General features: G+C 36.9%; 1 protein-coding gene across 1 annotated transcript in view; it reads left to right on the top strand.

The window, feature by feature from the left end:
• The window catches only part of DDX10 (DEAD-box helicase 10), a 168255-nt gene that overhangs the window by 31794 nt on the left and 120379 nt on the right, over positions 1 to 16082 (top strand). The window contains exons 11-12 of the mRNA XM_071554622.1: positions 6181 to 6268; positions 12038 to 12126. Coding sequence (XP_071410723.1) covers positions 6181 to 6268; positions 12038 to 12126 — 177 coding nt within the window. The remainder of the gene's footprint in view (positions 1 to 6180; positions 6269 to 12037; positions 12127 to 16082) is intronic.

The following is a 16082-nucleotide window of genomic DNA, read 5'->3' as shown; positions in this document are numbered from 1 at the left end:
GTGGAAATCAGTTTTCGTAGTGTTGTAGAAGGAAAAGACCTTGAGAGGTTTCCTGTTCCATTGCCATTCCCAAAGGCAGGATGAGCTGCACAAATCATTCTTATCAGATGCAAATTAATAGACTCACTATTTCCCAAAGAAATCTTGTCTATATTCAATAGTTCTTGCCACTAACATTTTTTCTTTAAGTGTCTGATAAGCCTTGTAAGTAATTTAAATGAAATACTTCTTTTGTTCTGTGCCAAGAATATATGAAAAATTATGTATTCTCTTACTCTTTGCAGCTACTTTTTATGTAATTGAACATTATCATCCTCTCTCTTCTTTTCTTTTGCAGATTAAACAATTACAATTTCTTTAATCTGTTCATGTGTGATTTTTTATACCTGTTATCATTTTTGTTTCTCTTATCTGTTTTTTCTTTAGTTCTAGACTATTTCTCCAGTTGGTCATGCCCTTTCTGAACCAGTTAGTTGAAGGACAGGAAATAAAAGATGTGGCTAAACATACTAGAGAGTGTATTCCAGGGGAAACCTATGAAGATCTATGCTCTCAGTACAAATAGAACTGAGTTTTCAGGAGTTCATTGTTTTTTGAGCCTGTCATTTTAATGTTTAATTGAAAAAATAAAGATAATGGGAAGAAAATATGGAAGAAGAATTGAAAACAAGCCAGAAAATGGGATATAAGCCTGATTCCATTTGAATGCTTGCCTAGGTCTGGTCACACCATGCCAAAATCATAGAGTAGAGATAGAAGAAATTAGAGAAGGATGATGAGGTAGAAAGGTAACTGTAAAAGTGAGTATGAGCAAGACTAGGACTGTTGCGCTTTGAAGAGCTGTGGTTTGAATGTGGTTTGAATGTGAAGATACAGGTATCTAAGCAAAGAATCTTCTTTTTCCTTATTGAAATGGTAGTTATTCAAATAATTTATTTTTATAGTCAGTAAATTATTGTCTGATCTCATACACAGTATAAATGTTTCCCCTTTCTTTTCAGCCAAGCTTTTAACTTCTTCAGTAATGCTGTTAGTTGTTTGAATAGCTTATAATAGGAAATGCTAAAAAAACCTCTTTAGTCTGTATTTATCTATGTAAATAAAAGTAGGTATTTTTGTGTGAGGATAATAATCCCTTTTTAATAGGGCAAATTTTTCATCTCCCCCCCATTAAATGCGTATTCTATTTATAATTCCAGTTAGATGTCTCTCTGGAGAGACCTTTGTGGCTGCATCTCAACATATTCTTGCTGATCTGGTGTTATTTCAATGGAAAATACTCTTACTTTTTTTTAACACCCAAAAATTCATTCTTGTACCAAGCCACTAGGGCATATGTGTAATAAATACATTTAAGCAAGAGTCTTAAGCAGAATAATTATTAGAAAAGTCAGAGCTTTTGATTGATAATATATTTTAAGAGCCTGCTCCAAGATGCAGTTTTTCAATCTGCAAAACAACCCTTAATAGTATTTGTAACAACGTAATGAGGGGGAATGCTTTTACTTGGAATTGCCTGCCTTGTGTGGTTAGGATTTAAAGGTTTAGCATCATACTTGTAAGAGGCTAACTAAAATCCTTAAAAAATTATACATGTAATTACTTGTGATTTGCAAACTAATTTAATTCCTCAATTTAATTACTTCTAGCCAGTTTCCCAATTAAAACAACCCTGGTGTGTTTTGTCAGTTTGTAAATTATTGAAGTTGCATCAACCCCATGGATCATGTTCCAGGTCTTCTCTTGAAGTCTTGTGGTGTTGTTTGTGCTTATTCACCTAATTATAGATTCTGAAGAATTCTGACTTGGGAGTAGGAAGATAATGAGCGTTACTCACTACCAACAGAGTTAACTCTTCAAGTTTCTGAAATTCACTCTGAAAGGTTTTTGCTGAAAAGCTTGTTTCTAAAACATAACTGTCAATTAAAGTGCTTGTTTTATTGTTCTTGTTAAGCTGTTGTCTGATACAGTGGTTGCAAGAACTCTATTACTTTTCCTGTTTTATATTTTTTGATTTGCAAGCAGCTCTGAGTGTTCCTTTTTTAATTTGGAGAGAGCTTCTGAAAAAGTTGTATAATTTGAAGGGAGAGGTCGAGGGAACTTTGTTTTCCTGAATACCTGAATATTCAAAAGACTGGGGTTTAGGCTCTTTTCTTAATTTTCAATTTTAAGTCAAAGTTCCCTATAGAGGTTGTTAGTACGCCAATCCTTTCTAGTCAGGACAAGCTTCCAGTTTACAGTTAGTGCTTTTAACAATAGATAACTTTTTCATTGTTCAAATAGAGAAAGAGAAAATTCAAAATATGCTATAATAAGTACTGTGTTTTAGAGCATTCAAATATGGCAAAAAGATACTCCAAAAGATTTAAATAGTATGCACCTTCTTTAAGGAGTCTGTAATTTCCAAGTTTTACATGGAAGGTGTAAACTGAAATTATTTTTGATAATGCCTGGAGGTTACTTTGTCACATCCAATTTTTTTGGCTAGTAAGATAAGAACTGCTTCCCTAGGGGCTATCATAACAAATTTTGTGTCCAGAAAATTTTACCAAAGGACGTGCAAGTATGTAGACACCCATGATATAATACTGCTTTTTTCAATATTATGAGAAAAAAGCCATTTTTGAGGAAAACAGCAATAACAACAATAAAGCACCATTTTTTTTCCCCTGACAGTGAGAATACCTATGTATTCCACATGCTACTAGTATTAATACTGGGGGATCTGTGCAAACATGCTGCCTTCCAATTACCATCATTGCTGTAGGACAATACATTGATGCCACTAACTCCGAGCAACCTTTCTTAGGTCCCAGCTCTTCCTCTTTCCAGTCTTCCAGGATGTCAAGTGTAACCATAGAGAGCCACATTCTAGGCTGAGAGCACAGAGCAAAACCTGCTGCTGCTTGGAAGCTGGGTGGAATATGGAAGTGGTTTTGCTACATCACTGCAGCATGGTCTTTCTGGTGGTTATTGATTTTTCTTGTTTAAATTCTGGAGAGGAATGGGGAAAACAGAATATCTGGTTAAAACAGTGCTTGTATCATGGTATGAAAATCAGGGAAAATGAGAGGAAATCAAACTGCCTGTCAGCTCAGGAACTTGAAGAGTGCTGTCTCATCTGTTCATAAGACTAAGCAAGCTGGGTTTATGTTTGCTTCATGACACAGTCAAGTGTGGCCATTTATGCAACTGCTAGACAAACATCAGTTTCAAGAAGTTATATTGCTCTTTAAAGATAAGATATGTGATCACAGAGGAAAGATAGAAACAACCTGCTTAAATGACAGGCAATGTCATAAAATCCCTTTCAAGTTTTTGGATGGTTGGTTCTAGCACATTAGTTCTTAGCTATTTAGGCAAGCTTATAAATTCATTTAAGTATTTAGCTTTTAGGTTTGTCTTCCCAAATAGCTACATGTATATAATTTATTGTAAAGAGTTTTATTTGCTCAGAAAGAAATAATATGCAAACTTGTTAAGGCCAAAATCCAGTTTAACACTGACCAGCTTTCTCACTGTTTGAATTCCAGCATGGGAGGAAGATGACAGTGGGTGACTGTCATGATACAGTATTGGAGAGGCAGAGAATCCAGTATTGCTACTTTTTTTGAATATTCAGTGTTACAAATTTACTCATTCATTGACAAACACAATCTCAATATGTGCTTGGGGCACCATGTTCTTGCTTAACATTCCTTAGATTTATACTACATTATTTTGCTGTGCTGTGAAGTATCTTGTGGGGTTTTTGTGTTTTCAAACCTGTTTCTTGCAAATTTCAACTAAATTACCAAAAAATTTATGTGCAGGCAACAAAACATTCCTGCGTTTTATCTGTCTACATTTTCTTATGTTACTGTGTATTATGCTTGGAGCCTCCATGACATATAGTCCCCTGTAAGTAATGAATCCTATTTCTTCAATAATTACTTCCTACAATAATCACGTCATAGAGAATAATGGGGTCCAGGTGAGAGTTGGAACTGTGTGTCCCTTTTAAGTTTGACAGTGACAGCAGAGAGTAGTTGGCAGTCTCAACTACTCTCTGAGCGCAGCTTTAATGCCAGTTTTGCACTGCTATAAGATTTCATGTAGACTGTATTTCCCTAGTTTGAGAATCATAGAATCATAGAATTTATTGGATTGGAAAACACCTCCGAGATCATCAAGTCCAACCCTTGGTCCAACTCCTCCATTTACCAGATCATGGCACTCAGTGTCACGTCCAGTCTCAGTTTAAAAACCTCCAGGGATGGTGAATCCACCACCTCTCTGTACAACTGCCAGATGTTCTGCTATTACCAAATATGACATCTGCTGTTTCTTTCCTATTCTTAAAACCTGCTAATGCTGCTATGGAGGATAATCAGACTGATGAGTAATGTTTTGCTTCTACGCTATGTTAGCCATTGTGTATTTGCTAATTTTTTTTGGGTCTTTACAAATCAGGGGTTTTTTGGTATCAAGAAAAAGTTAATAGTTTAACTTCTTTTTTTGCTGCCTTTGAATATGAGCACCAAATTTACCTGACCTGTCTCATAGATTTTTTTTTAATCTGTCTCAGATGAATTCTTAAGAATGCATACAACTATGAGTCTAAGTGCTTTTACTTTCTCTAGTTGCTATGGAGCAAGTTTCTTTTGCCTCAGCTGATTTATCTGAGTACCTGTTATCCTGTGATTGGTGATTCTGGTGTGAGCTTTGACTGCTGTAGCTGTTGTTAGCTGTCTGATTGCAGCTGTCACTTTGAGTGAAGACAAGGGAAAAAAGGCACTGCTTAATTTAAGGACCTTGAGGTCATATCTAAATAGCTTTCCCATAACTTAGCAGCAACCCAGCACTTCTCTGGACTGTCTTACTACTGGAGTTCTGTTAATTTTTTTTTATTCCTGCCATCCCTTCTTAACTTTTTGTATCATTGTATTTCAAAGATTTGCTGGTCAGTTTGTCCCCCACTCAATTTTTCATGCCTCCTGTTTTCTTTCTTACATCTTTACATTTTTGGAGCCAATTATGTACTGACTGAAAACTGGAACTCAGTTTTTTGATTCTTCACTGAAACTGTAGCTAAATGGAGCCTGTGTACACTGCAGTTTTCCCCTGTCTGTATCTGAGCAGTTAAGAAATGGAAATTGTGAGATAATCTAGCTTGATGCCTATGCTTTTCATATTTATTAAGGATAATAGATGATCACAGTCATGTTATAAAAAAAGGGTATAAAATGTTTCTTGCATGTTATTTTCATCAGTCATGTTCTTTAGACCAACTTACTGCTATGTGAAGAGACATGATTTTGTACTTTTTTTTTTCCCCTTGACTCCTTCAGCAGGGGCAGTGTTTTGGTGTACAGCACGGCATGACATGGCACACAGCAGCAAGAGTCAGATTAAGAAATGTGGTAGTTGTGCATCTCTTTTGACCTCTGCTTGAGGGGTAACCTCCTACCATGTCTGGTAGGTTGGATGATACCCTTGCGTGGCACTAGCAGACCAAAACTAGGAGTAGATGAGGAAAGATCTGGGCAAATAAAATTGCAATAATGTGGGTATCACTGGAATAAGTGTGAAAATTCAGAATTGGGGAGAGGACCTGTGTATCTTTTTACTAGGTTTAATGACATTTTCTGTAGTACAGTCACTGTTACTTACTTGATCAGAATCTTGATTAGCTCTTACAATCTGTTTAATCTCAATGTCCTTTATTATTGCTCATCTGGCTGTTTTTTCCAAGAAGTACTTAAATTTAAGTATTCCCAGCACAGTGGATCTTACTTAGGCTTTTAAAAGTGCTGACAATTTCCTGATGAAGACTTTGGTCTTAGTTTACAGTAGTACTGCAGTTCATTTATGCTACTTCTGTATTTTTTCAGTGTTTTTATAAAATCAAGTTTATTTCTGATTTGCTTTAGAAGAAGATTCACCACCTTTAGTGAAAACTGTATCTGAATGAAGCGTCTGAGCTGCTATTTGTCTTTTCTGTATTATTTGTTTGAGGAGTGTATGTTTCAGCCTTAGTATGGTTCCATTTTGTGCTGTTTCAGAGTGATTATAACTTCATGCATTTTGAAGCAATGAAAAAGATGTGAAGATAATCCTGAGAACTTAAAGTGGCTTATTTTGGCATATTCTAATAATTAAATCTAACTTTCTTGGGTTTTTTTTTCTTCCTTTAATTAGAATTAATCCTGAAAAACTTACAGACATCCAAAAGAGGATGCAAGCTTTCTTAGCTCAAGATCAGGAATTGAAAGACAAAGCTCAAAGGGTAAGTAATCTGCTGTTGCAGTTCTTGGGGCAAGCTAGTTGAATAGAACTGCTGTTTGAATAACTGACCAGCTCATATATGCCCTAGAGGTAGTGTTTGGATCTGCTGCATTGTTCTGATTTTTAAGCTTTATAACATGATACCAGTAGAAACAATAATCATATATTGGCAGTTGGTGCAAAGTATGCTTGTATAGCCCCTGTGAGTTGAGATGGGCTCAGTGTGAGCTCATGATGGTAACACCTGAAGAGCCACCTGCTCCATTGCTGTAATGCCAAAGTTAAGGCATATTTGAGGACATACTTGTATGAGAGTTTTGGGTGTGAAAGTAATTTCTAATTTAGTAGTCACTTCTCAGCGGTTTTGTTCCAGTACAAGAAAGATGTGGACGTATCGGAGAAACAACCAGTGAAGAACCACCAGAGGTGATTGAGCACTTGGAGTATCTCCTGTATTAGGAGAGAAGCATAAATTAGACGCAACCAGAGTCTTTTCAGTGATGACCAGTGATAGAAAAGAGGGGGATGGGCACAAATTTATACACAAAAAGCTCCATTCAAATTCAGGAATTTAATTTGTTGTGAGTGTGAACACTAGAACAGATTGCATGAGTAGGCTATGCATTCTCCAAATGTTGGATATCAAAAGCTGGGTTCCTTCCTGAGCAGCCTACTCTAGCTGACCTTGTTTGAGCAGGAGTTTGGACTAGATGATCTCCAAAGGTTCCTCTCAACTTCAACTCCTCTGAGAGGACTTTACTTGGGGAGCTGATACAGAACATTTTGAAATAACAATAGTAAAAAAAGAAGTTACTAAAAAGTAGCTGATGTCATTACTTGACTCCAAAGTTAAAAATACAAAACTATGTAGACCTCACATACCTACCTTCCTGATCAATTTTTGTTGTCATATCTTCTGAATATCTATGACAGTTTGTCCTCTGTCAGTGGTAAAATTCAGTGCATTTGGACTTTGATTAGGGTTTAAATGAGAAGCAAAATAGCTTAGAATATCTCTTCCAGGTAAGATGGAGAAGTTTGTGAATGGAACTGTGAATGGGATTTCTTTGCTCTGCTGATTAATGTAGGGAGACTTCATGGATAATATGTGAATGTCATCACGATTTTTATCAGGTTTGGGAAAGGTAGGAAAACTCCAAATAACTAAGTAGAATCCTGGACTAGAACGAGCTCATTATAAAAGACATTTGCCATGGAAGATGGTCTGTGAAACACTTCTGGACATTGCACTGCCTGTTGCCATAATGAAGCGTGTCTGCTGATCTTTCCCTGCTTTTATAATACTTTGAAGACAATGAACTCTTGGGGATAGATCTCACTACTTGTTTTATTGAAGCACTGCGACATGTTGGTTTCCTGAGTTTGATTGGTATGTTGGTTTGTTGCCTTTTTAAAAAATGTGTATATACTGACCCTATGAATTCTATAGTTATACCAAGTCTCTTCCAGACAATACAAAATCAGAAGTTCAAATTGAGATGCAGGGAAACAAGATTGGAAGAATAATAGGAAAACCTTTCATGTCACTTTTTTGTTCTATATGTAGGTCAAATGAAAAGAGCACAACCAAAGGCCAAATGGTGAGAAATCCAGAAATGCTAAAACCTGAGAAATACAAAATTGCAGAGATTCTGAATTAGTGTGAATAACTTTTTATTTGTATCAGCTGGCGTGGGAATTGATGACACCTGAAGGTATTCTGGTAAACCTGAGTGGTAGGGTAAAATGAAAAGTGGATCACGAATGCTTGAAGAGAAAGTATGTGTTTTAACATTTCTGTTGAACTAGGATGTAAAACGAGTCAAGTTGAAATATTTAAAACTCCTGAGATTTATCTTGCATAGCTTTAGATGTCCTGTGTGAGTTGATCTGCCTGAGCTTTCATTTATAGCTGATAGAGAGGAATAATCACTTCTATAAAGTCTCCTGACATAGATACCTTAAAAACCCTTTGGGATGGATGAATAGTGGTTTCTTTGCCCTGCAGAGGTAGCCTGTGTGATGTGATGCCTGCAGTAGGGACACTTACTGGGTCAGAGAAGCATCATTCTTACTTTCCCAAACAAAGAATTTTAAATCAAAGTACAAGAGGAAGTTAGTTGTGTGCTTTGTGAATAAAATGTTCAGTGTTCAAGGGATTGCTTTTAAAAACTGAATTTGCTGCTTAGGTATCCCAGGTTTTTGTAGTGCACGAAGAATTACATGTCGCTGTGTGGAGTGTCAGCATAAGCCTAATGTGAGCCTTGCACAAGCCAGGGATACTGGTCACTTAGGATCATCTTCAGTGCCACGGGAAGTTGCAGCTACACCAATGTGTATGGGAAGTGACAGAGCAGCTGGGGAATGATGAGGGTAGGAGGCAGCCAACATTATCTCACTTGAAATGAAAACACTAACAAACCTCTGTTTCTGGCTTTGGCTTTTTAAGATCTCTTAAAAGGCAGAGAAAGATCATTCTGAATTGAGCAAAAGAAAATAATGACAATGTTTCAAAATAGCACAAGAATAAAATCAAACATAGACTTAGTGTTACAGATGAAGCCTTCACTTAAAAAATGTTCATTGCCATATAAAATTACCCTTTCAAGCCATTTTTGTTGCAGTTTTTAAGTCATGGAGAGCAGAGCAGAGAAACTGTATATACATTTAGTTTTTTAAAAACTTGAAGTATGGACAAGTGGTTTATCACAAAGTGTCCCTCCTTAGTAAAGTTTAAATATGACTGTTCAGACATACTATGCAAATGTGCCCCAACAGTCTGACACAGCAATGTGAAAAAATAAAATTAATGCAAACGAAATCCTGACCTTGGATCCTTATCTAGAATGCTGGATTTCTCAAAGGCATAGGTCTTGTGCCTGTCTGTTGCATGCTGCCAGATTCTTGACATCTGTAATGCAAAAAATAAATTTCCTGCCTGAATGAATCAGATAGCAATGAAACAGCACAGCTATGCACAGAAGTTCAGATAGATTGTAGTCTACTGTGTGAAGGGCATGAGGTCTAAGTCATTGCGTCCTCTAAGCTTGTTGATTTACTTCAAGGTGCTTTTACTTTGTTAAAAAAGAGGAAAAAAGAAATTTCTTGGTTACTAATTGCTTCAACAAACTACATGGTTCATTTGGTAGGACATGTTTCCCCTGCTGTTGCTTGGAAAGACAACATGAATCAGACTGGGACTTCTTTGAAACCTTTGCAATTCTTCTCATGGACTGATGCTGTCTTTTGGCATTTCTTGTAATTTTAATATTTAATATGTCAGTTCAGTTAGTTTTGAAAAACAGTTTAAAAAATTATCTGTTTTTCTTGCTAGTCTTGAAAGTTACTGTGGCACTGAAGTGATGTCTGTTCATTAAATTCTTCATCACACCTAGAGGGACGTGCAGGGTGTTACAGGCTGAGATTCCAGTCATACCTTGTTACTTTTGAATTTTGTCATAGCAGCACATCAGTTGAATTGTGTATGTTTTAATACTTATCCAAGACACAGATAAATAGATCAAAATTTAAATGTGATAAATTCATAGAGCGTGGTACTTTTTCCACATATATTAAGTATTTGTACAATAATCTCTGACGGTTTTGGGTATCTGTAGCTACTATGCTAGTAGAGCTGTAACATGTTTCTGATGCCCAACTCTAACATTTTCCATAATGGCATAAGTTAATGCACATAACATTTTTACAATGTTCAATTATTAAAAAAACCCCTTGAAAGTGATACCAAAAGAGCAAATGTAGCAAGGGACAACAGCAACTGATAGAAGAGCAGAAAAAAAGTTCAAACTGACTAAACTTGTTTTTCCTCAGCTGCCGTGTGTGTCTGCAGACTGACCAAGTCTTAAGAGAGCTGAATAAAATCCAAGTGAGATGACCATATTTTAGACAAAGGCTGAAGTGACTATACTGAAATCAAACAAAAAAAATCAAAGAAAAGTACTTAATTTCTCTTGTAAAGTAGAACAACTCTTCTATGTATTTGTTTGGTAGTTCATTCGTAGTTATCATAGAACTTAATACATGTGCAAAAGTTGTGTTCTTTCTGCCCTTTATCGTTTGTTACTTTCTAGACCAAGTGTACCAAATATCTACTAGTAATGTAAGTGGATGGCTTTATAGGTTATCCAACAGACAGAATGAGATTTCAACCTCATGAAAGTAGTGGCAAGTCGTGACTCATGTAGATCTTCACACCTGCAAATCTCAGATTGACAGGAAGGATGCTTCTTGTTTAATCTGCTCTTTTTCATCTGTCAGTGCAGAGGAAAAAGAGACTTTCATTGATTTTTGTCTCTTGCTAGAAAACAATAGATTAATGAGATCTGTCAAATCTGAAGCCTTTCCCTAAACATTCTAGTTATCTTTGTAAAATGACTAATAATTTAATGTAAGCAATGATGTTCTTCACCTCAATCTTGGTAGCAGCTCACACTTTCCATGGCTAAAATTAACTGGAAGATATAATTAGAAAGGAAACTTGAGCCAAGAAACTTAGAATTTGGAAAAATAAGCAAATGAAAATTTACTATTATATTGAAGTATGGGCAGCTTGAAAAGCACATCTCTCAGCTCTACATATCTTACAATTAATAATTTTTATTTCAGTTTACTGAGGATAAAATAATGAATTTATGACATTCCTTACTTTACTGTCTCATCTTTTCACCTTTGGAAATGTTTTTTCTCTTACAAGCATTTAAAGAATCCCCATAAGGAATCAATGCTCCTGACTGTTGGGTCTTTCCTCTTCTATTTGAGATGAACAAGTATTTTTTTTTTTAATTCTGCATGAATTATTAATACATTAATTTTCTCCAACAGGTGCTTGCACACAGCAGAACAGGGATGTGATTATAGTATGCTTGAATATAACTCTCTGAGCCGAACTTGCTCTTATGATGAGAGTTTGATGGTTTAAGTCTCATGGTAGAAGTTTTGGCATGTGTTAGAAATTAGGTTATGAACAATAGAATCTTTTCTGACACTTAAAGTATTCCAATATTTATGCTACTGCTTGGTAGAAATAGACTATGTAAAAGAAACATGAGAATAATAAGCATCTTTCCTTTTGGGAAGGATGGAGGGTAGATGCAATACAAGATTATGTTATTCTTTTATGCAATGCTTCCAGTTTTCTTGGTGAAAGTCTGGGATTAATTGAAACTTCAACCATGGACTGGTCTTAGTATTTGTTGTATAGTGAATTTATGTTGGGCAGCTGAATTGCGTTCACTGACTGTGGCATGTGATGAGCTGATGGTAAATGCAAGGTCATATGAGTCATCTTAGGCCACAGTGAAAGACAGCTCTATGGAGTTGAATCACTTTCTGTTAGTGACTAAGATCATGTTAACACAGCCTGTTCTTGCTTCCGTATAATTCAGATATCAGAATAGCATAGGATTCAGAAAAGATGGGAGGAAAAATAAAATTGAATCAGTGATGTTTTCTTCTGACTAATTTGTCATATTTTCTTTCTAGGGAAATACAACATGATGTAATGCTGGGAAATGCAGCCAGTTAATGTGCATATAATGAAATAGTTGAGTACTTGAAGTTGCATCACTTCTGTAGTACTTATAAATTTTGGCTGATGGGTATTGTGTAAAAGAATTTCAGTCTGAAATCGATGTTAGGCCACCTAATAGTGAAATTCAATTTTGTGTTTAGAGCAACAGTATAATGTTTGTTTATTGTGTTGGTAATTGAATGGTTTCTTTTTTGTTAAAGGCTTTTGTTTTTCTTTCAGTGTTTTGTATCGTACTTGCGTTCAGTTTATTTAATGAAGAACAAGGAAGTATTTGATGTTTTCAAATTGCCTCTAGCAGAATATGCCCTGTAAGTATGGCCAACATGGAATATGAGTGTGTAGTGAGAAGTTTTGCAGTATATGATAGTTTTAAATGGCTATTTTGACTATGATAACACACGGAATTAGGCAGTCTTGAAATGTGTGTAGTTTCACATTTATACTGTCCTTTCCAAGGACATTCTAAATAGAAATTATATGTAAAAGTAATATATCACTATAGAGAGAAATAACTGCCCTGTTTTTGGCCAGGAGAAGGTTAATTTTTTGCAGTAGCCAGCAAAGGGCATGGCCAGGACTGGAAGTGAGATTTTTCTGGACCGCCTCAGGCCATTGCCAGGGGCAGCGTGAAGGGACTCTCCATGGTGGTGAGGAAGGGGTTCATTCCTTGAGGGAGGGGAACTGTCTGGTGTTGTGTGTTGTCACAGGCTCTCTGTTGAGCATTCTTCCATGTCAATCACTCTCTCTTTTATACACTAGTATTGTTAATATTTTTGCTTGTTTTCTGGTCTGATTGCTGTTTTCAGTAAGTTGTTCTTACCTGAATCTATGATCTTTTTACCTTTTGTGCCTCCAGTTCTCCTCTCCAGCCACCCACAGGTGGGAGGGGTGGAGAAGGAGGAAGGAACAAGTACCAGTGTGCTTTTTATTGGGAGTAGGAAATTGGGGAGTACCATTCCTAAGCCATGACAATAACTTGCAGCAGAAGGTGCATTTGCTGTATACAATAGAAGATAAAACTTGTGAAGTACAAGGGTAGAGAACCATGGGGGTTTTTTTCCCCCATATTTGCCCTTCAGCCTCAGAGCTAAATGACAACCTCTAAAATGTATTATTTAAAAAGAAATTGGAATATGCAAAGATGATATATTGCATTCCCATTTTGAGTGTAATTAGACATTGCTCCTTGGTGATAAATTATTTTTCAGAGATTCATTGTGTTTGGTAAAGATTAAACATCTGCATTAGGCTGAATAGCATCTATTTTGCTCCATCTATTTTTGTACATATATGTGAATCATTTCACTTTTGTATGGGTGGGAAATTAAATTTGACAGGTTGACTTTTCAGATGACAGCCATCTGAAATTGTTTTAAGATGTGAAGTTTTCAAAATCTCATGGGACACAGGGTAGTCATAAGGGAGCAGGAAGGTGTTCAGAGGTACATGGTAAATTAATTTGATGTCTGTAGAATTTCATACAGAGAAGGCTAAAGTTTTCAAACTTGTCAGCACATGGCATAATGAACTAAAATGTGACAAATTACTAGACTGAGGAACACCTGGTCTTCCTGTGCTGTGCTGCCATTAATGTAGTTATGTTTCAAGTACATAAGCCTATTACAAAAGATGCTTTTTAACTTTATGGACTGAGAAATTTTGAAAAAGGACGACTAACAAAATTGAAAAATTTCATGACATGCATTGTCTACCCCTTCACCTATGTGATTTTTCAGCATCTTTAAGATCTTCCTGTAGGTCTTGCTGTGCTGAATGTAACCGATAGTGGCAGAAGATGATTAGGGCTAAGAGGGATGACCACACAAATTTAACTAGTGTAAAAAACCAGCTGGCATGCTGGTAATGCTGAATTTTCAGAATCCCAGTGCCTCTTTCTGGATTTCAGCATGGTGTGCCATCTGGTATCTGATACTGATGTGGACAGAGTAGTCTACAGTTGTCTTCTTCTCAGGTCTCTGTGCCAGGATTTGGTCCTTCATCAAAATGATTTCTAGTCCTAGCTTTGCAAAGCTACTAATAAGTCATTCCTATAGTAAAATGCAAGAAACCAGTTAGTTGTTTGGATACAGTAGGAGAGGTTCAGTCAAGGTTATGAAATATATGGAAGGATAATCAAAAAGTCAGAAGATAATAAATATGGGAAGTAGTTCAGAGATTCTGTTTTGGTTTGGTGACACTCTTCTTCCCTTCTCTCCAGACTGCTAGTCTACCTAAATACGCTCTGCAGTTTCCTGTCTTTCAGTTCAGTGCACATCCACCAATACATGCATCAGTCAGCTTTATTTATATGAAAGTCCCTCGAAGTCTGTTATGTTTGAATTATGCATTTAGAAGCAACCTTGGTTTAATTTCTGCAAAACAAACTTATGGCACAACCTGGAATGATAATCCTTTCTTCCCTTTACCTTCTCCGTGCATTTTCTGAACAGTAGTTCAGCCTTTCTGTGGAGATTTACTGCTAGCTTGATAGATGTTACTCCTCTAAAAACCCTGCAGAGAAAATAGGCTGCTTAATGCTCCTGTCAGGTTTGCATTTCAGGCTGTTACCCACTTTCACCATTGCTCTCTTGCCTGGCATATCTGTGCACTAACGTTCTCTTAAAACTCTTGATTGAGTGCAGAAAAGCAGTAGTCCATTCCATTTTTATGTTATACAAAATGATATATATATTATATAGAAAACAATAGATAATAAAAATGTTTGTGCATGTCTGTATGTGCATATAGACACACACATACGTATTCTAGTGAGTGAGCACCTTTAAGATATGGTACATTATTATTCTCTCCAGTATCCTCTCATTACAAATTGCTATCAAGAATTATTTGCTGCAGAAAGACTTGCACAGGCCTTGTGTTAATATAGGCAGCCTTTAAGTTTGGTAAAGGAGAAATGCGATGCTTGCATGAAAGAGAAATTTATCTTTTTTATTTCAAAGGACAGCTTTGAAAACATAAGAAAATATAAACAAACAACAGGGTGAAAAGGAGTAATTACTTAGTCTGGCCTCCTGGATAGGAGACAAGGTAAACAGGAGGCAGTGTTTTGAAATATTTTACTTCTCAGGCACTTCATTTTGTTAACTAACACACACATATATATATATATTTATACACTATTCTCCAGGGGTAGATCTTAACAGGCGGGTGTGCTGGATGGACAGATTAGTCACAGCTCTAAGGGGTTGCCAAGGAAGGTATTTTCCTCTGTGAATTTCATCATGTCTTCCAGGAGGAATGCAGCATATTTTTCTCTGTTTATGCCTGTATTGGTACATGGAGAATAAATAAAGCAGGTTGAAGCCAAGATACTGGGAATATGTGATACACCCAACGTAGTACCCAGACAGTTTTACAAGTATTGCTTGCAGATCAGTGTTACAGAGGTGCTGTCAGGACTGAAATGGGTGACAGCAGAATACACGATCCATCTGTCCACATCTGTCTGTCGTCATACTAACCAGGGAAAGTACCCACTGCGCTCTCACCCCAATTCCCCTGGCTGTGGATGTTAGTCTGACCCCTACGCATGGCTGGAACAGAGGGTTTTGGTTGTGAACTTGCTCTGGCTGCAGAGAGTAAGTGTAGGGCTGTTTCTCTCATCCCCAAGCAGTGCCTATTGTAGGCTTTGCACATCTTGTCATCCCTTTTTGGGCTCCTGGCCCTCCGTGCTGCCCTTATAATTACTTTTCTACAAGCCAGTAAAAAGCCTGCTCCTGATTACTTTTCCCACATGTTTTCCAGTCTTCATACAACCAGACTTACTATTTCTCATACTGTTACCTAGTTAATCTCAGCCTCATATGGACCTCAGGATTCCCTGCAGCCATCTGCAGAATTTGGGCATTTCTCACTTAACTCTTCCTCAACGACCTGGAGATCCAGCTGTCCCTTCCTGAGTGCTTCTGTAACTACTTCTGTAGGCTTCTGCCATACAGCTCTCTGAACAAGCTGCAGTCTCCTCTTTCAAAGTTCAGGGTCATTATTTTCTTAGTCATCATCCTAATTTCTTCTAGGATTGTGAGCTACCTTTTCTCATTCTGCAGCCAAGCCTGCTATTGACCTTCATTCACCTTAGAAGTAAATGTACTTGCATATGCATGGAAGCAGTTCCAGTGGAGTGCCTCTCAGAGTTGGCTAAGCCAGCTAACTTGGAGAAAGGATTTTTAATGCCCTCTAGAAAGCCTTGTTGCTTGTGATCTGCTGTGTTGCCCTTTGAGCAGGTTGTCAGTGTGGCTCTGGT

The sequence above is a fragment of the Pithys albifrons genome, chromosome 1 (assembly GCF_047495875.1).
Source record: "Pithys albifrons albifrons isolate INPA30051 chromosome 1, PitAlb_v1, whole genome shotgun sequence".
NCBI lineage: Eukaryota > Metazoa > Chordata > Aves > Passeriformes > Thamnophilidae > Pithys > Pithys albifrons.
Note: the sequence above shows the minus strand (reverse complement) of the source record. Positions and strands in the feature narration are given on the sequence as shown.